Source organism: Phasianus colchicus, chromosome 2, assembly GCF_987193195.1.
Source record: "Phasianus colchicus chromosome 2, bPhaCol1.hap1.1, whole genome shotgun sequence".
In the NCBI taxonomy this organism is placed as follows: Eukaryota; Metazoa; Chordata; class Aves; order Galliformes; family Phasianidae; genus Phasianus; species Phasianus colchicus.
In genome coordinates this window covers 110,885,567-110,905,689 of record NC_143437.1, presented here as the reverse complement: position 1 = coordinate 110,905,689, position 20,123 = coordinate 110,885,567, and the positions used below count along the sequence as shown (strand labels likewise).

Here is a 20,123-nt window from a genome sequence, read left to right as displayed (position 1 = left end):
GGTCGGCACTGCCGCACGCACCGCCCCCTCCCCCGCGGTTGGACAAGGCGGCGCTTTGCGTCATCGCGCACGCGCCGTGCGAAGGCTGAGCGCGGCGGGCCCGGGAAATGTTCCGCCGGGCCCCGCGCAACTTCCGAGGCCGGCAGCGCGCGGTCTCCAGCGGCAGCAGCTGCGGCAGCGATGACGAGCGGGGATCGGCCTCCGCCCTACCGCCGGGCCGCGACCCCGATGAGGAAGCGGAGTCTGGGGAGAGCGACGGGGACCGTGGTGGCGCTGCCTCGTCCTCTGACGGGGCACGAACCGCCGCGGAGCGACCGCTGCCCTCGGCGGAGCCGACACGGGGAGCTGGGGCGGTGCTGAGCTTTGGGAGCGACGAGGAGGAACGGGGAGGTGGGCGACTGTGGGGGGGCTAGTTAGCCCCGGGGCGGCGTGTGCGTGTGTGTAAATGACAATGACAAATAAGTAGGTGGATGACAGTCTGGGCAGCTTAGGGAGGTTGTCTTGTAATGTTAGAGCTCGTCTGTCGTGTTGCGAAGACGTAGGATGTAAATTCAGCAGTGCTGGATCTCGAGTGACGGGGCCGCAGAATTAGGGAGACGCAATGCAACTGAAGCCTCAAAATCTATGCTGAGTGTGTGTATCAGGATTGTGTGCTTTGCACGTACATGCCCGTGTGTTGTTGGCTCTGTTAGTGTTACTCAGAACCATTCTGTCTGTCCAGGTGATGAGGGAGTTTTTAAAATCAAAAAGCCATCCTTCAATGAAGTGACATTTAGAATTCAAAAGAAGAAAAGCCCGCTGTCTGCAGGAAGAGAAGTCGATGAAAGTAAAAGTAAGTGCTTTTTAAGTTAAAAAAAAAAAAAAAAAAAGTTAGCATTAGTTCTGTAAGAACATCGTGAAATAAGTAAGAATATTGTGCAAATACTGCTGCTAGGTGTCTTCTGTCTGTTATTTGACTTGGGGTTTTAATGCGAATTTGGGTAAAACAGGATCAGAGCTTGGAAATTCTTCTTGAGAAGATCTGGGTCTGCAGAACCTCTGCAGTAAATCGGAGATGGTGGGACTTGGGATAAATGAGTGTCTCAGCATCCCATCTTTCAAACCTTTTGGCAGCTACTCCTGCTTGTCACTATCAATTTGAAGTTAAACTGAATATTTGTGTTACAGAAAATGTAAGCCTAGTAGGACTTTGATGGAATGTATGATAAACTCCAAATGTAGTATTATTAAAACACTATTCACTGCTAAAATATATTTTAATTGACTATTATCAACACCTTGGATTGTTTTGTAGTATTCTGAATCATGTTGAACCATAGTAAAGTTTACTAGAGGGAAGTCTGGGGCTTGCCTGCTTTACAAGTGTCTAAAATGTTTTCCTCCCTTCTGTTCACCCTCTTGAAACCTTTGTCAGCTCATGGATATGCTGTAGTGCCATTGGGAAATGGTTTTTCGATGTAATTTATTCTCTTGTGGTTCAGCTAAATACTTTTTTAAAAGTATGCCTCATTGTTAGGTGGTGTATTCTGTTCAATAATCTGATAATCTACAGAAGATGTAGTGAAAGGCAAAGATAAATCAATTTGTTTCTTTTTTAAGAATTCTGAGGTAATCGTAGACAAGACATGCAAAAACCGTTATAAATGAAATAAGCTGTCCCTCGTGGTTAGCGTGCTAAATCCGAACGAATAGCAGCTCCCTTATAGACATACAGTTTAAAAAACAACGCTGTGACCTATCAGGATACAGATCAGATGGCATCTGGGAACTCTTGTGCAGCTTTTGTACATACAACTGAGGTCATATTTGTTCAGCACTAACACAGGTGCTCGATTCCAGATAAGATCTGGCTTGTAAGCACTTTTATTGAAAAGTATGAAGGCTTGGCATGCTTTGATAAGATCAGGTGGAGGTAGATCTGTGTCTAGTCATTGTTTCATTGTAGTCTGAATGGTTGCTGGTAGCCAGTTAAATGGAGCATCATTTCCAGCAGCTGAAACCAAAATAACGAATCTTACCTTTTTCTCTTAAAACAGAAATACCTCAGTTGGAGCCTGGGACTGGCAACACTAAAGATGCTATAGAGGCAAAGGAAGAGAGTTATTCTTCACTAAGTGAGGACTACAATAGCACAGACTCTGAAAATGAATCCAACCCATCTCAGAGGAGGAAGGGTTTATCGCCAGGTCAGTTTCATGGACATTTTTAAGACATTTTGAAGTTGTTTATGCCGAGTCAGGGCTGTCTTGAAAGAATAGTGACAGTTGCTTGGTGTTTTTGGTTGCAGGTGTTTGTCATAATTCTGTGTGAGTTTCAGGAAGTAGATTAGAAATTATAACCATTGATACTGGAAGAAATACAAAAGCAGCGAAACATTATTTAATGATTCATAATTCACTTTGAGATAAAAATTAACTTTATCTATTGTTTTATTAGTGAAGTTTGAATTCCTTTGTAAACTCGATTGGTGTTGTAGTCTTGATCTTTTAAAGAGCTAGAAAAATGACAGGATGCTGATTTATTTGAAAGAAAAAGGTCCGAGGTTTGTTTTCAGGTTAAGAGCTGTTTTTTAAGGATCTCTTTCCATTTGTGTATATTCAGTATGGTAAGCTTCTAAGAAAAACAGTTTTCAATTCAGGATTGTGCAGTGAACCTGTATTTTGGTGGTTATTTACCCTCGGAGTGATAGTGTTGCTTTTAGTCTTTGATTAGGTTTTGTCTCTCTTGTGTGCAGGCTGTGTCCCCAGTGCAGGCTGTACTGTGGCTGCTCAGAGGAGGTGTCGCCTGGCCAGGCCCCAAGCTGATTATCTTCCCTTGGATGTTTCAAATGTCCGTCAGCCTTCTCGGAGAAGAGAAAGCAGTGATTCAGAGAGCGAGGATGAGTCTTATATGAATAATCTCCATTTTGTTCCCAAAATGAGATCTCTTAGGCAAAGGATGGCTGAACACATGGGTGAGTTTGTGCCTTTTCTCCCAGAGGCTGTGTCTTTCTTTTACTGATGTCTGCAAGAATGTGAGCCTTGCCCACTAAAGAGTGCAGTGCAAGGTTTTGCTCTTGATCTTGAAGAAGACCATAAAGCTTGGTCCTTGAGATTTGTATGGGATGTTATCCTGCTTTCCATTCACTGACATTACGACTGTTATTGAAAAGGGGTAAAAAGAAACAAACAAAAAACAACCAACCACAGCAACCCAGCCCTTTGGAAGTAAGCAGACTTACTGCATGTGAAGTGTATGTGTCTTTTCTGTTGCTTCTTAACTCGTCTTGATGTTTGTAGTTTCACTCACAAAGCACTAGTTTGCCAGGCTTGTGGACAAGTTGCTTTCTTATTTGGATAATGGTTGTAAGTAATGTGTAGTTATGATCTGATTCTATTGTTGTAATAAATGCTATGGAGAAACTTCTGTCTGTAGTAGATTGTGTATCTTAGAACAGTTAAGGATTTTCTGTGTATAATGCCCATGTTGTAGTCTAACTGTATTCAAAGTCTAATATGCAGGTTTGCTTTGATACATTTGATCTTTGTTCTTCTGGTACTGCAGTAATCTGGGAAACTGTTGGGTAAATGAACATGGATTCTGCAAAATCCAGTTGCCATTTCTAAATCTTCCAATTTGAAAATGGTCTTTGTGTACAGGCTTTTCATCTGCTGTCATTTGTTTCTAACACTTGTAGTGGCTGTGGGAAGCATTATTGTTTTTGAAGGAGGTTGGGTAAGGAGTAGGGAAATAGGTAAAGGGCATAATGATGTGTACTAATGATTGATTTAACTTCTAGTGCCTGTGAGTGATGAATCAAGTGAAGATGAAGCAGAAACAAAGTGGGAAGAACAGCAAATTAAGAAAGCTGTCAAACTCCCTCAGGTGATATATGTGCTCTCCTAACTGTTGAAATTTGCTATTTGCTCATAGGCATGAGATTTTTTATTTTTTTTTCTGTTAAATAATTGGCAAGAATGTTTTTTCTGATGAGCTGGAAGTTTTGTTTTTGGCTTGAATCTTCTGTTCTGTATCAGACTAGGAAAACTTGAGTTACCAGTTCTTTGTGTCAGAAGGGAAAGGCATGCCAAATGGGAGTGGTTAGAGGATTGGGAAGATTGCTGCTGAATTTCAAATCCAGTATAACTGGTGTTCTTGGGTCCTTGTACTCCATTTTTTTTTCTGGAAACCCCTTTATTTTTGCTGTTCAGAAGATTGCAGAAGTCTTTAGTTACAGACCTTGGTCATGGACTTGATTACTTCAAGTCATTGTATTTGGTCTAGGTTTTACCTTACAAACTCCTGCTGCTTTAGAATGCATAATGTCATTTAATTTATATGTTAAAATGGTTGGACATGTTTTATTTTCTTTTTCTTAGTTATAATTACAGTCAAGCCAAGTTGTCAGAATGAAAGTTTTATCTTTATCTTTGTTGCTTGCCTGTAGTTTATTTCCACTTTATATATTTAGAATAGTAATACTAGTGTGGTTTCAGCCATCAGTATTGAACCATTATATATTGATGGAAGCTCTTAATGTCTTCAGACTAAGAGGAGAGCTGCTTTGCCCTAAATTACCTAAATTGTTTTGTACTGGTGGATGTGCATGGTGTATGCATTGGTACACTATAAATACACAGCTTTCTGTGTATTTATACACAGTTCTTATGTTGTACAGAAATTACCCAATTTGATCATTGAAATATACATCTTTTTATTATATGCTTTATGCATTCAAGTGGTACATTTTGTTGATCTCAAAAGCTGCAGAGGCAAAACTTGTATCAGTTGTGTATCAACTTATATTTAATTTGCATGTATTGAAAGTGTTGCAATTCTCTTAGGAAACTTACAGTGATGCTTCCCTGTATAAATCTCAACCAGCTAAACCCACATTTGGTCCCTGTGTTTCCTTACCACCTGTGAACTTGGAAACTATAAAAAAGCAACTGACTGAAAGGTAAATACTGCTTTTAGTGTTAATTTCTGAGACGCTTGTTTTGTCACAAAGTGATGACAGTCTTATTCTTTCTTCTGAATATTGAAGGGTTTTGGGGTTGGTTGTGTATTGTGCTTATTGTAATGTTTAGCATAGCATTACAGATTTTTAACTTTACCTGACAATGCTTTGTTGTACGGTTGTGTTTGGACTTCTCAAGCATTTTATCACTTGTAAAAATCTTGCATTGCTGCTTTATTCTACATGCTAGTAGTTCTTAAAGGAGTGTAGGCACAACGTTTTGTTTGTCAAGGAAGGAGGACTTCACTCAGGGTAGATAGGGTTGTCATCCTTCTACTGTGGTTCTTCTCTAGCCAGTTTAGACAAGGCAGTGGGCAGTTGAAATGTGCTGAGCAGAGGTGGGAACTTCCAAGTGTGTGAGAAGGACAGATGGGGTCAAGTATCCGAAGCTACCAAGAAAGCCATCCCCATCACCTCTCAGCGCTGATGCAGCCAGAAGCAGCTGTTCTGATCAGTTCAGATGAGTAACATCATATAGCTGAAACACAAATGTGTACTGTTAACTTGTGTGAATCTCTGTGCACGTATACGCTTTTGTACAGACTGCTGCTGGCTTGCTTGTGTTCAAAGAATTGCAACTGAGGTGGACTAAATATTTCTGTGGAGTTGTATGCTTTTTTTTTGCCTTGATCACCCGAAAGAAAGGAATGAAATGAAGTGGGAGTTCAAGTACAATCAAATGTGAAAGGCTATCAAGAGTGGAAAACCTGTTTGGAAAGTAACAAGAAGGGGAGGGAGAACATGTTTGGTAGTAATAGCTTGGTAATATTAAGCCTTAGAGATGTATTTAATGTCTTAAATGCTGAAATAACTTTTAAAGGCTGTTTTTTTTCTTTTCCTTTTTTTAACGTCTGGTGCAATGGAGAACATCATAATTGAATTGTTTTCATTGAAATCTGTTCCCTCCTTCAGAGAAGCAAATTAAATTAAAGTCTGCTTCTGGGTTCTGTTAAGGTCTTTCTCGAACAGAGCAAACGTATATATGAGATACCGAAGGAGTTTATTATTCTTTTTTTAAGAAAAGAAAAAAGCAGATTTGTAATAAATGTAAACTTTTCTGAGGTATTTCATTTAATAACTAATGAGAGCTGTAAGCATAAGTTTTTGGGTTATAAGGTTAGTAACAAGAAGTTTCAGATGGTTTGTGCTGGGTAATGAGCACCAGGTAAGTGCTTATGTGCTTCTGTCCTTGCAGCTTAAATTAAGTTGGTATGGACATACTGATGTATGCTGTAGTTCTACCCACATCAACTGGGGTAGAATCTATTCAGTATGGCATCGCTTAGACTTGCCTTATTATGTTCTTTAGGAGCATGTTGTGTTGAGGAATATGGGTAAAATGTCAGTGGGGGTACTTTCAGAACTATCTCTACGTAAGTGACATTTGATTTTTCTAAAACATGAATCTTGTCCACTCACAGTGCTTCTACAAATGTTGATGGGTAGGTCTTGCAATTCTTTGCTCAAATGCAGGTGCTATTATCAGCACAGGCAAAGATTTTGTATTTTATTTTAATTAGAAAATGTTCAGAACTGCATTAACTGTTAACTTGTCATGGTTTTAATGGCCTGAGTGCTTCCTTTTTTAGGATAGCATCATTGCAGGATGTGCACCGTGCCCACCAGAGAGAGTATGGAAAATATATGGAGGACATTGAAAGTTCAAAGATTACTGTCCAGGAATTAGAGAAGTCTTCGGATGCTGCTATGAATTACAAATTCTACAGGGGCATGAAAACATATGTAGTAAACTTAGTAAACTGTTTCAATGAAAAAGTATGTATGTTTTCCTTCCCTTCCCTTCCCTGCCACCCATTTCTTTGAGATGATAAACTTGCATTTTTCAACAAAAGAATGAGATTTCTTGTTTGGAAATGATGATGACAGATGGCCAGTTATAAATCAGTTCTATCAGAAACTTGAGTGTAACAGGAAACAAAAGGAGAAACAGACCACCCTTCACAGAAACCTAAAATGATATGTACACTGACTTGGGCTGTGGGTTCACCTAGATTGTGATGAATAAAAACAAAATGTTAATGGAAGAAGTTTTCAAGTGTAGTAACTAGCATGTCTTAAAGCTGTATGAGAGGTGGGACGTGCTTTCAGTTTTGGGATCTCAAAATGTATTTGCTTTTCAACACGTGACTAGTAATAAGGGTTTTGCATTAGGTTTGAGTTGGTATTTAGCTGAGTTGTGTGAGGATTTGTCTACATTTATCTGCTGTATTGCTTTCCTAAACTGCAAACCTTAAGTATTTAATAAAAAATATAAACAAAAAGATTGAAGGTTGGCAGATGCTGCGCAAAGTTTGACCTCGTTGAAAATAGTCTCTACAGAAAGTGCTGTCAATCTAATTGATGTCAGTTGTGTTGCAGCCTGAGAGTCTTTTTTATGTAACTTTGAAGTGTACAAGTGTTGGTTGATACGCATCCTCTGGTGGCTAGGTGTTCAAAGGCAGATTGTAAGCAAACTGATTACACAAATGTGTCCTGTTGAACACTTTTTGATAGGGTCTTAGGTAGTCCCGTAACAGGCAATTGGCCTATTTAGTTTGTAGTTTTCAATCTTAAACAGCCTGAAAAACTCCAATGAGCAGGTTCTTGCTTTTCAGTCTTTAATACTCTTGTTCTCTTTTCACCATCATGCTTGAAAGGCAGTGGAAACTGTTCTTTCATTTTGCTTTATTCAAACCTGATTACTGTTTACTATATTTCAGCTGAAATACATAGATGAGCTAGAATCTGCTGTACATGCACTTCTTCAGCAACGAGCCATGTCAGTACTGAAACGAAGGCAAGATGAGCTGAAAATGGAATCTGCTTATATGCAGCATCTGACAGGTTAGTGTGAAGTTACAAGTTACTTTCTTATTGAAATCTCTTTAAGTAGAAACACAGTTAATTTTTGGATTATATTTTATGTTCATGTTTAATCTTTGCTCCCTCTCTGTTGTCAGTAGGCATATTGTACTCAATACCTTAGTTGAACCCCTTACCTAAGTAAGATTTGTAGTATCACTTTTTTGTGGTATAATAGTGAGTACAGCATGACCAAATGCTTAGTCAGTTTTGAATTACTGATCTCATGGTTGTCTGTCAGCACTTGAAAAGAGAAGTGAAGTCAGTTTTCTAGTAGTTGTTAACCTGATGGAGGATCCTGTTCCTTTTAAGTATGTTAAAAAGCAGTGTTGACAAGTGTTACTTGTCAACATTGCTTGACATTAGTGTTTTTAAAGCTAAGTGTGTGTTTAAAAATGCAGATTTCAGACTGGGCAGTTAAGTGAAGGGAAGGACATAAATAAAACATGAAGGTTGTGGATGCCCCATCCCTGGAGGCATTCAAGGCCAGGCTGGATGTGGCTCTGGGCAGCCTGGTCTGCTGGTTGGCGACCCTACACGTAGCAGGGGGTTGGATCTAGATGAGCACTGAGGTCCTTTGCAACCCAGGCCATTCTATGATTCTATGAAATAAGTTGTTTTGTGTAAAGATTTTATTCAAAATAGAGTCTGTCTTCTAATTACTGTAGAAAAAATGGCAATTTTCTCATCTTGTGTTTTATTTCCACGCTGATGCATTGTTTGTATGTAAAGTGAATCTTCACCTGTTGCTGTTTAAGGAAAGCAGAAAATCCACTTTAGACCTGTTTAGGAAAGCAAAAAAAAAAGTATGCTAGGAGGTGCTGTGAACAGTCAGAGACCAGATGCACCTACTTCTTGTAACTGCCACTGGTGGATTCATATTTCTGAATACACAGGATAAAGTGCTGACTAGAGAAATCTGTCTGCGTGTATAATTTTGTAACACAGTGTCTGAGAGCAGGTGCTAAGAGGAGAAGAGTACTTGTTTTAGTAGCAGCCATTTAAAAACTGTTTTATTTTCAGTTTATCAGAAGTGAATCTGTACTTGAATGTTTAAGAGAGCTTTTAATTGTTGTGTTTGTTCCTAGTTGTATTTAATGGAAATGCTGTTTTTTCTTATACTGCAGTACGTCGGTAGGGACAGCTGGTTTCATATTTTACGTGCGCTTAAGCCAACTGACACTGATACAGATGAACAGCCCAAGTAGAAAATGCTTCTAGTTTCTACTTCTCTGTTGAAGCGAAGAATCAGTAGGGGTAATTTGGGACATACAAGGGGACACAGTAACAGGAAACAGTGGGGAGCTGACTATTGAAATCTAAATGCAATAACATTTAAATTTGGAAGTTGGAACTAAACCCCGATAGCTGCTCGGTTCATTGCATGGCTTCATGTTTAGCATGCAGGCTCAGTCCCTACACTTGCCTTTTAACTGTTAGGAACAGACTGTGGTAGGCACTGTCCATTTCCATCCAGGACTGGAAAGCAGTGAGCTGGTATTTCATAATAAAGCAAACAAAGGTGATGTGGAGCCTTTATTTGCGATACTATACAACACTGCAGGCACTGTAGAACGGGACTGCAAAAAAGAATTGACTGATAACTGGCAAAAGCTTAAAAAGAGTGAGCTCAGGGATGTAGCCCTTTCTGGTTCTAAGTTGTGTGCAGGTGGGGTGGTGCAAACCATGTAGACTCTGAATGTGTGTGCACTCTGGGAAGTGCAGCTGGAAGCATCACCAAGAAGGGGAGAAAAAGAAAGGGTGGATCTGGGGTCCCTCCCTCTGCTCACTCAGGTGCTCGCCTGCTGGTTCAGGCTGTGACCTGGCAATCCCCCTGCACAAGGGAATAGCCACATCTGTCCTACAGTTCACTTATAATATTGACTGTACTTTACACTGGGCACTGCTAGAATTTTTTATCAGGAGGTTTTATTTACTTTGGTTAGTTTCCAAATGAAGAGCAGAAGCAGAATCAATGTTCTGCATTCACTTCTTTGTCTTGTTCCTGTCTTCTGGTAGCTGGGAATGGCAAACCAACTAATGATGGATTGGAAAGTGATGAAAAGATGAAGCTTCTGAAAATGTGTGAGCATCGAAGGTAGCTATTATATGTAATTGCATTAACTGTAATAAATGTATATCTGCTTCCCATCACTTACACAGGGATGAAGGTAAATCTGTGGGGTTACTAAAAGAGCTTATACACGCATATGCAAAAGCTCAAGATATTTGGAAACCATCTATTTGTTAACGGGGTTCTTTTCATGCTGATTGGAATCTGAATGTTAATAGGTATTATTAATTTAAAGTAAGATGAAGTGAGACTGTTTATGAAACTGAGAGCAGATTTTCCCTGCTGCTGGAATAAATAATATCGTGATTGTATATAGAAATACATTCTTGTGATTGCTGCATAGATAACAGCAAAAATAGACAGGTGGTATTGCTGCTGCTGGGGTGGCAGTGGGTGCAGCAGAACATCTAACCTATCCTCTGTTATCAGTGTAGGCCAGATGGTACATTTTGAATATCTGTGTTCAGTCTGCTGCTGACCTGAAGTTAATGGGAGCTCTGAAACTCTTTCAGTTGCATTGGTGCCTTGACTCATAACTGATTTGATGCAGTTATGGTCTTAAGAGTTTTAATGGTTGAAAAATGATGTAGTAAAATTTTGCTTGAAGCAAACTGTTAACCTTTAATGTTAAGTGATGTCAATAACTACATACAAGATCTATGCTATGCAAATATGTATAAATATAATTTTCTCATGTCAGTGCAAACTGTTGATTTTGCATGCTCATATGGTATGTAGTGCCAGGACTAACATTTTTGAGCCCCACTGAAACTTGGATGCAGTCACAGTTTCTGTGCAAGTTGTTACATGAGCTTTGTAGGACTAAGACGGACTGTTGAGAGCAGTGGTTTCTTGTACACTACCTCTATCAGGGATAGTGTGAAGTACCATGTTAGTGTTTGGTGTTTCAGGTGGGGACCTTATTGTTACAGTCTGTGTCTCTAGTGTTGCATAATTACTTCTGTTTCCTGATTGTGTTTCCTTAGGCTATTGCTCTCACCATGTGTTTTTAGTCTATCATTGAGCTTCCTTTTATGTATGTATGTGGGGAATAACTCATCTGAGTTCATTACAAAATGCAGGGCTTGCAGACGGCAGCTGAGAGAGCATTCACAAAAAGCTGGTCACCACGAAGGCATGTCGAGTGATGATGAACTGTCTGTGACAGAGTTGGCTGAATTCCAGAAGAGCAAAGGTTGGTCAGTAAATGAGAACAAAATTCCTCTGATGTTTAGAAGGATTTTCAAAGGAGAGTGAAGAAATACTCCTTTTGAATGGTATATGATTTATTTTCTACAGCATAGAATTAATGCATGTAAATGATTCTGACCAATGACTTAGGAAGAACAGACATGATTGTAAGCTTCTTTAGTGTAATCAGTTTTGTTGGTTTTTTTCCCCCAAAGTTGGAATGTATTTTAAATTGAGATTTTAACTGCCCTGAATGAGCAGGTCATGAGGAGCTGAGAGAGGCATGATGCATATTTTCTGAATAACAGAAGAAGGATTTTCGTGTCTGAGATTTTAAGAGACATACAAAATATGAAATGTAATGGATATTTAAATCCATGCAGTTGTTCAAAATTGCAGATGTCTTTTTGTCGTCTTCTGTATTATTTTTTTTTCTGAAAAAGGCTTTGCCAGAGTGCTGGTTTTAAAACCCATTTTGGTGTAAAAGGTGTGAAAGATGAAACACAAATGCTGTTATCATGAAGATATCTCTTATGTTCTGTAGATGCATAAACTGTTCAGCTTATGCCTCAATTAATTCTGTGATTATTTCTTTTTATTCCTATTGGATATTATCCATAGATAACATTTTAGAGGAGAGTAGGAAAATCTTTGAAGATGTCCACGCAGATTTTTGTGACATCAGAAAAATCCTGTTGAAATTCCAGGAGTGGAAAGAGAAGTTTCCTGACTCTTACTGTGATGCTTACATCAGTTTTTGCCTGCCTAAGCTTTTAAATCCATTAATCAGAGTTCAGTTAATAAATTGGAGTCCTCTTGAGGTAGGTGTATCACCAGACTTTATTTTTGTGAAAAATTTTGTGTGTGTTTGTGTATTATTATATCCTCTAGGCTTCTGTGTAGGCAATGCTCTGCTATGTTTCTGGTCTGTACTGTCTTTGCACACTTGCCTACTTGTCTGATGTACTCATCTTTGTTAATTGACAAGATCTGTGGGTATTTCTGGCAGCTCAAAGTATGACAGGACTTTTGCAGGGAAGACTTCTGTACACGAACTTTGCTTGTGGACTATAGAGGCATTCCAGAGTTTGATAAGTGTTTTAACTAGAAGGAGGACATCTTTTCCTCTTGTCAGGTTACTTGTATATGAATCACTTGCATTTTTATTAATGCAATATTGTTTGCTGACATTATGACAACCCTACCCTCTGAAATCTAGCTTTAAATTCAGTTTTAGCTTGCTGCTTTGGTCCATTCAGTGATTAGAATCCATGTAAAATTGTTAAATGAGAATCTTTTGGTATCATTCGATGTATTTTTGCATGGGGCTTTTTCTCTCAATCCTGACCAGCTGAGCAACTAGTAGGAATGATCTTTCAGCAGAATTCTACAGACTTGGAAGAGATGCCCTGGTTCAGAGCTGTAAAAGAATTCAGCAATGCCAAAAAGTCATCTGAATCAAAAAGAGATTGTGATCCTGATGATGAAGTTTTGCCTAGAGTGATTGAAAAAACTATTCTGCCAAAAATTACAGGTATATTAAAGTTGTCATGAGAATGTTCACTGCAGCTAGGTAATCAAACCTTAAATAAGTGGTAAATGTAAAATTATGTTAATAGTTACATTAACTTGTTAAGGTTACTGTGAATGAAGGGTTTAGTTTTTTGAATGTTTACTTCCTTTAAAGTAGAGCAGATAGCCACTTGGATATCATGAATGAAATAAATTCCTATTTTTCAGCATTTGTAAAGAATGTGTGGGATCCTTTATCAACTTCACAGACTGAGAACCTTATACAGCTTTGCAATAACGTGTTTGAAAAACAAGTCCTGTCCAGAAGTGAATGCAGTCAAGCAAAACAGGTAAAGGCAGTTGTGGTAATGGGGAAGGAAGTTCTTGATCCAATGTGTGCACTTCCTGTGCATGCTTCTGTGTGCACTTAAGATGATCTCCTGCGGTTGTTCAGATCTAATTAATTTTTGTCACTGTATAGTCAGAAAATTTAACAGTTAACATTTCAGTATTCTGAAGATTGTGGGGCATGGGGTATTCCTGAGACAGGTGTCAGTCTCTGTTCCTAGAAATATTGTGCCTGTCCCTGTCAAAAATCTATTTTTAGACTTAATCATCTTGCTTTATCACAATAAAAATTGTCAGAAATTTTATACTTGCATTGAAGTATCTTTTAAAATTTGATATTTAAATACTAGTAGTATTCCAGTGGTCGACTTGTTTTGTTTTTAGCCCTAACATAGATATGGACTAGAAAAACAAGGAAATTCTTTATATTCATCTTTACAGCAGAAATGGAAAAAAAAATTAAAAAAACCCAAAATATGAGTTAATTGTTAGGAAAAAGGTTACTGCAGTTACCTGGTATTCACTGCAGCATACCCTTAGCCCACTTCTGGTTTTATTCTCACGTAAATCTGGGAGTTTATCTAGCATAAAGTAGGTGAAACTAAGTTGATGTTTATGCCCTTAATATGAAAAGAAATTGTAACAAACATTTATGCAGTCACTGCTCTTGACTTCAAGTAAACAACTTTAGGTAAGATTCTGTTTGCATAGTAGCTATGGCGTTTTGGTGTGGTTTTTTAATAGAACTTCATAGCTGGAAAATACATCTAATTGTCCAAGAGGATTTTATCAGAAAAAAAAAAAAAGATGGTTAGAGCTGAGACTTGTTCTCAGGTCTTTAATGTAGTCATGATCTTAGAGTGTATTATATGCAGTGTCACTTCCATTCAGCTGAATTAGCATTATGCTTTTCCACATTAACAAAATAACTACCTAAAATTGTTGTAAATGGAAGATGAGATCCTTTTCTTGTAAGGATATGTTAATATTTTCTTTTTTCTTTTTTTTTTTAAACAGGATTTGATTAACATGGTTGTCCTGAGGATGAAGAAGTCTGTAGAGGAGGATGTCTTTATCCCTCTGTATCCTAAAAGGTAAGCTGACTCAGGGAATTTTTTTTTTTACTTCTAAAAATTTTTATTTTTAGTCACAGAATCATAGAATTGCTCATGTTGGAAAAGACCTTAAAGACCATCAAGTCTAGCTGCAGCCTAACCTATTTTTTTAGCCTTTATTCTATTTTCTTGTTCCTTTTCCCCACAAGCGTAGGTGAAATATATTGTAGTCATCCGTGAACAAATGGAACAGATGTGCCTTCTACTGTTTCATTATAGGAATAGTTACCAAACATTAATGTTTATGAAACTCTTTCTGACAAGAGCATCTCTGCAGTCAGCTTAATGCTTTTTTGCTCCTGTTACTAAAAGCTTTCATAAATGGAAAGATTTTAGTTTTAGTATAATTAGTCTAGCTTCTAGTTCAACTGGAGTCTGGTTTTGTGATATTAACTTAGAGCATCTGAGGGCTCATGTTATTTTTGGTGGTCTGTTCCTCCTTCTACTCTTGACTCCTCCTTTCTTTCGTGAAATAGTTTATATTGCTGATGCTTATTGCTTCATCACAGAATCACCAAGGTTGGAAAAGACCTTCAAGATCATGCAGTCCAACCATTCTCCTATCACCAATAGTTCTCACTAAACCATGTCCCTCAACACAAAATCCAACCATTCCTTGAACACCTCCACGGTCAGTGACTCCACCACTTCCCTGGGCAGCCCATTCCACTGCCTGACCACTCTTTCAGAAAAGTAGTATTTCCTAATGTCCAGTCTAAATCTCCCCTGGCACAGCTTGAAACCATTCCCTCTAGTCCTATCACTAGTTACATGAGAGAAGAGGCCGACCCCCAGCTCACTACAGCCTCCCTTCAGGTAGTTATAGAGAGCAATAAGGTTTCCCCTGAGCCTCCTCTTCTCCAAACTGAACAATCCCAGCTCCTTCAGCCGCTCCTCATAAGGCCTGTGCTCCAGACTCTGCACCAGCTTTGTTGCCCTTCTTTGAACACTATGCTCTTAGGGGACAATTAGTAAGAGTCTGGTAGATGTGGGGTTAAGATACAGCTAGGAGAAAAGTGTTGCTAAACCTGATGCAGCATGTTTGTGTGGTTACAAGCAGTGTTGTTTTGGTCAGAATCCATTAAACACAGACTGGAGTGTTTCCAATTGCTAATTCCATTGGGTATTGCCATGAGTTCAAATTAACAGCTGTTTCCTTAGATCTTTATTCTGGTTGTCACTGCTGAAAGAATTCCGTAATTCTAATTCACCAGTGTTTAAGAGATGAATTGTCTGTTTGTCTTATTTTAAGGTCAAACAAAACCCTTATTTTACCTCTTCTTCTTTCTCTGACCAGTGCTGTGGAAGACAAATCATCACCATGTTCACAATTCCAAGAAAGACGGTTTTGGTCAGCTATGAAGGTAAAGAAAAAAATACTGATCTTTTCTGTGAAAATCACTTTAGTTAAAAGTAGATTGTAGTCTTTGAGGAAATGTATCTTAAGTCTGCTATGTATGATAACAAGGCCATGGTAACAGCCCTACATAGGCTCCCTGCTGCCATGTTGCACGTCCCTGTGGAAGAGTCAGGGAATTGGGGAATGTTGAGGACTTACTATATTCACTCCTAGGGTGAGCTGTTGTGTAAGGGTTTGTCATGGACAGATGCAGAGAAGACAAGAGGGAGCTTAATGCTGATTCAGATGCCCAGCAGAGACAAAGCAGACAAGATTCTTGTACCATCTTCTCAGATTGTGTATTGCCTGATTTAAATGTGTTGTCAAATGCATGCATATTTCTAAAAGAGACACTGGTGGTCTTTCACTGTAGATTGAAGTTTTCCCCTTTTAGTTTGTTTTCCATCTTCGCTGTCAGTGTTCTCTTTAAAAGTGGTCATGTGTAAAATAGTTTAAAATGTTCTTGTATCAGGTGTCTGTTGACAGTTTGCCACTATTTTATTCCTGGAGTGAAGTCATGAATTATTTAACCCAGTGTAAATAGTACTGCAGGTCATGCATTAAACTCTTTGGGTCTGTTCAGCAGCTTATTAGTGTGACTTACCTGTGTTTGAGACTGCTGTTGTGCAGCCCCTATTTGCGCTGTCTTTCAAAGCATGTAATCATCTGCAGACTCTATTGGGAATGGCCTCTAAAGCATGCCCAGAAATGGTATGGCAGAGCACTAATAAAGGGCTGGGTGAGAGGTGGAATGGGGGCTATTTTTCATACAGAAGTACAGCTGATGAGATTTTGATGTTTGTGCCATTATGCAGTCTAACTTTCCTAGCAGCTCATGGAGTCAAAAGGAAGTGTCCTGTCAAACACTCCAGAGAAATATGCAGTCGTCATGGGCTTTGTGACTGCTTTTTGATTGGTGACTGTTGAGATCACATACTGTGTCTGTGTGGGTAAAATACCTCGAGGTTAACAGTTACCTTGAAATTAACCATTCTGTATTGAGGGAGAAACCAGTGATGTTCTTATGCTGGCTTAAATCTTTTTAAACAGTCATCTTTACAGTGATACGGGTAACTAAAGACAACTCTTGCTAACTAATAATACTGAGATCAAATACAAAAGAATCTTTTTGCTGGTATGGATCAAGGCTACCAACCTTACCTGTGTTATGAGGCTGGTGGCATATAATCTTATGTAGCAGATGCAGTAGTTGTTTTTGTTTTGTTTTCATTCTGTCACAGGATTCTCTCACAGGTTCACTTAGAATTGGATCTCAATTGCTGTTGATGGCTGTTTCTTGCTGGGTTTGGTGTCTTTGTACATGTGTACACCTTCAGATTAGACCACTGACTTTTCTCTGAAAAAATAAAGCATGATTGTTTTCTGTTCTTGGGTCTTAGCAAACTGTTAACCAATTGGAAGGGTGACATGCTCTTTATTTCCTTGGGAGGTGATGTGTGTATGTATTAGGGTACAGTTCATAGGCACACGTAAAATTAATCCACTTCAAAATATTATTTATGATATGTAGCTTTTTAGTGGTTAATTGGCAGTAAGCTTGGAGAGAATAAATCCTCTTTTTTGAGCAGAGAAATTGGATGGACGTGGTACCTTTTTAAGTTTAAAAAAGAGGTTTTAACACAGCTCCTGCCACCAAATATGCATGTTCTGTTTCTTCATTACTGCAGCTGCTCTCCAATGTTCTGCTTTGGGATGGGATTGTACAGGAAGACACGGTCCGTGATTTGGGACTGAGCAAGCTGCTGAATCGTTACCTTCTTCTGAACCTCTTCAACACACCACCAGGGCCAGAAAACATAGAGAAGTGTAAAGAGGTAAGAAGTCTTATTTCCATGGGGATAGATGTAGTCTGAAGATGAAGTATAATTATTTAATATTTAATTTTTTTTTTTATGACCTTGGTGTATAAAAGCATTTTAAAAGCCTATGAACCAATGCTTGCTTTAGGAATAACTGCTTATAATGATGATCCTGTTTTTTGAAGAATAAACACTACCAATAATAACTGAACTAGCCAAAAGGAGAACTCTGTCAGAAGTGGTGTGGCTTAGTTTTACTGAAAGCCTTTTTTTTTTTTTTTTTTTGACTTTCAAAATATTCTTTGGGTGAACAGATGGTTACATGCTTCCCAGAAAGGTGGTTCCAAAATCTTGGAAGTGGGTCAACTCTCCCTGAGTTACTGAACTTCTGCCAGCATTTGCTTCAGTGTGCACATATGCTTCACAGGAATAACCACAGGTAAGAAATAACACTTTCTTTGGGATGCAGCACTTCCTCATGTACTTTATGTTAGCATTTCTTTTAGGGATATGGTTCAATGGCATGGTGGTGATGGGTTGGCAATTGGACTAGATGATCTTTATGGTCTTTTCCAACCTTAATTATTCTATGATTCTTAAATTCCTCAAGTGTCACACATTCAACACTGTCAGTGATGTACAATTACACGTTCCAACATCTACATATAACAAAAGATGCAATCCATAATGTAAAATGGATTGCTTTTACAGTACTAGTTCAGGTTAGTTCGAGGCTCTAGATGTTGGGTGCAGTTAGTGGTCAGTGTAGCTAAAGCACCAGATGACATGCAGGGAGAGTTCTCGTTCTTTTAAGTACATTTTAGCTTTACTAATCTTGAAGTCAGATGTGAATGTGGTGCTATATCAACTTTTTTTTAATAGTGATGAAACTGAAGAAGTTATTCTCCTGTTGGTGAAAATCAAGGCTCTGTGTATTGCTGAAGAGTTCATTGAAGAGTACAAACTGGAACATCTGAGATCTGTGGTCAGGAAATAAGGATTTCTTTGAAACAGCAGTTCTTTTACTGAAACAAGCCTGATGCTCACTCTAAAAAAGTGGTAATGTTTAATTAGTGGACCCTGCCCACAGCTGTTTTACTGTGAAATATTTTTTTTTTCCAAATGTCTTCTGCCATCTACTCCTAGATAAAATCACAATCATCAATGTGAAGTGCAGGTGTTCTGCAATATATGACAAAGCCTGAGCGCTTCCTTCTTTTGGGAAGGATGACTGGAATAAGGAGGTGCCTGTAATGATACTACTGCTAGTGTGCAGACAGCTTCACAAGCTGTTTTCAGTACCATACAAAATCACTCTGACTCAGGAGTCACTGAACTCTAACTTATTGTCCCCTTAATGAGATAATTCTGCCAAAGTCACAGTGAGTTCTTTTTCACTTAGCAAGCTTGTCATTAGTTTTTTGATCCTGATACAAAAGCAGGAAGTCTGTGTCCATAGAGGAGTTTGATCTGTGAGATGGCAAACGGATATTCAGAAAGGTGTAAGAAGGTTGCACAGGAGAACATCTTAACTATGTTTATTCTTCTCCAGAGTATGATTTGTAATGGAGCTTTGTACTTGAGATATAGACTGGACTTTGTGCATAGACCTGGAGTTGTTACACCCTGATTTATCAGACAAGCAGAACAACTCCAGTTACCTTCTAGTAATTGACTTTCTAAGGAAGTCTTACTTTTGCTTCCCAATAAGATGCATTAAACCTCATTTCATTGTACCCATGTCAGATTTCTAATGTTGTTTAACTTCGTATATGTGCAGTAAATATTACTGCTGCAGAATAAAAAGGATGCTTTATTGTAGAAACAGCAGTGCATCACAAATTCTTCTAAGTTTATTAGTGCCTGTTTCTCTGAAATGTTATGGGTCTAACATTTAACTCTTGGAGGCTTTTATTCCCTATGATTTTTCTATTTTTTATGACAGAATATATATTTTTGTAAACTATTTTAACTGTAAATAGTATTGATCAATGTTACAGACAAAAAAAATGACTTAAAAGCAATTATTTTGAAAAGATATTTTTGTGTTCATGAGACTTCTAACATTTTCAAGTCTTGAACATGACTGTAACGTTATGTGAAGTATGGAGAAAAACTTTGGCACTGCTGGCACTTCTTCATTATATTCAGGAATTAGGAGTTCTGTTGTAAATAATTGTGTACTTCTACTTTCCTGAGTGCAAAGAAAATGTAACTGATCAGTAATTAACTCAAGCATGTGATCTCACTGCTTGCTTTGTCTCTTCTCCTGCTTCCTTATTCATGTTGAAAGTTGCTCCTGAAGAAATTAGTCCTGTGTTGCTATGAAACTGGAATAGATTCTGTCATACTTCGCCTCTGTAGATGCTTCTTCCAGTGGCTACAGACATCACTTGTCATGACTTGTAAGCAGGGGAAGGCAATTTTTACTGGAGCTCAGAACCCCCATCCCAGCTGAGTATCTTGAGAACCTACTGTGCCACTTTGTGGTGTACACTCACCAGGTGTAGGGAACCTGCTTTGGCAGGGGGGTTGGACTCAATGATCTCCGGAGGTCCCTTCCAACCCCTACAATTCTGTGATTCTGTGGTAACTTTACACCTGTTCACACAATCTTATTTGACTAACAGCTTATCTGGCTTCATTCTTTCAAACTGGTTTCAGAATGTTTGTATTACTGCTTTGTTGTCAGATTACTACTGGTGCTTTATCAAATGTGATTTCACAAGTATCTTTACAGGACAACTAAGCAGCAATTACTCTCAGTTTGTACAGTTGGGCTTCTGTACATCTGCTTCCCTGC

At 38.6% G+C, this 20,123-nt stretch overlaps 1 protein-coding gene across 2 annotated transcripts; it reads left to right on the top strand.

The window, feature by feature from the left end:
• The first annotated feature begins 48 nt into the window (after nucleotides 1-48).
• Nucleotides 49-20,114, top strand: GCFC2 (GC-rich sequence DNA-binding factor 2). Of its 2 annotated transcripts, none has more exons than XM_031604913.2 (18): nucleotides 49-390; nucleotides 722-832; nucleotides 2,037-2,186; nucleotides 2,735-2,953; nucleotides 3,779-3,864; nucleotides 4,824-4,939; nucleotides 6,589-6,775; nucleotides 7,720-7,843; nucleotides 9,881-9,959; nucleotides 11,018-11,130; nucleotides 11,748-11,947; nucleotides 12,510-12,660; nucleotides 12,867-12,988; nucleotides 14,004-14,080; nucleotides 15,399-15,465; nucleotides 17,189-17,335; nucleotides 17,635-17,759; nucleotides 18,203-20,114. In XM_031604913.2, the coding sequence occupies exons 1-18, from the start codon at nucleotides 108-110 to the stop codon at nucleotides 18,315-18,317; spliced, it is 2,472 nt and encodes an 823-aa protein (XP_031460773.2). In that variant the 5' UTR covers nucleotides 49-107; the 3' UTR covers nucleotides 18,318-20,114. The 2 variants fall into 2 exon arrangements, with proteins under 2 accessions (XP_031460773.2, XP_089992800.1); XM_090136674.1 differs by having other exon boundaries at nucleotides 12,507-12,660.
• Nucleotides 20,115-20,123: the final 9 nt, after the last annotated feature.

Coding starts and splice junctions, on each gene's coding strand:
- GCFC2 (XM_090136674.1), top strand. CDS start 108: ATGTTCCGCCGGGCCCCGCGCAACTTCCGAGGCCGGCAGCGCGCGGTC. Junction 833..2,036: donor AGAAGTCGATGAAAGTAAAA/GTAAGTGCTTTT, acceptor CTCTTAAAACAG/AAATACCTCAGTTGGAGCCT. Junction 12,989..14,003: donor AATGCAGTCAAGCAAAACAG/GTAAAGGCAGTT, acceptor TTTTTTAAACAG/GATTTGATTAACATGGTTGT.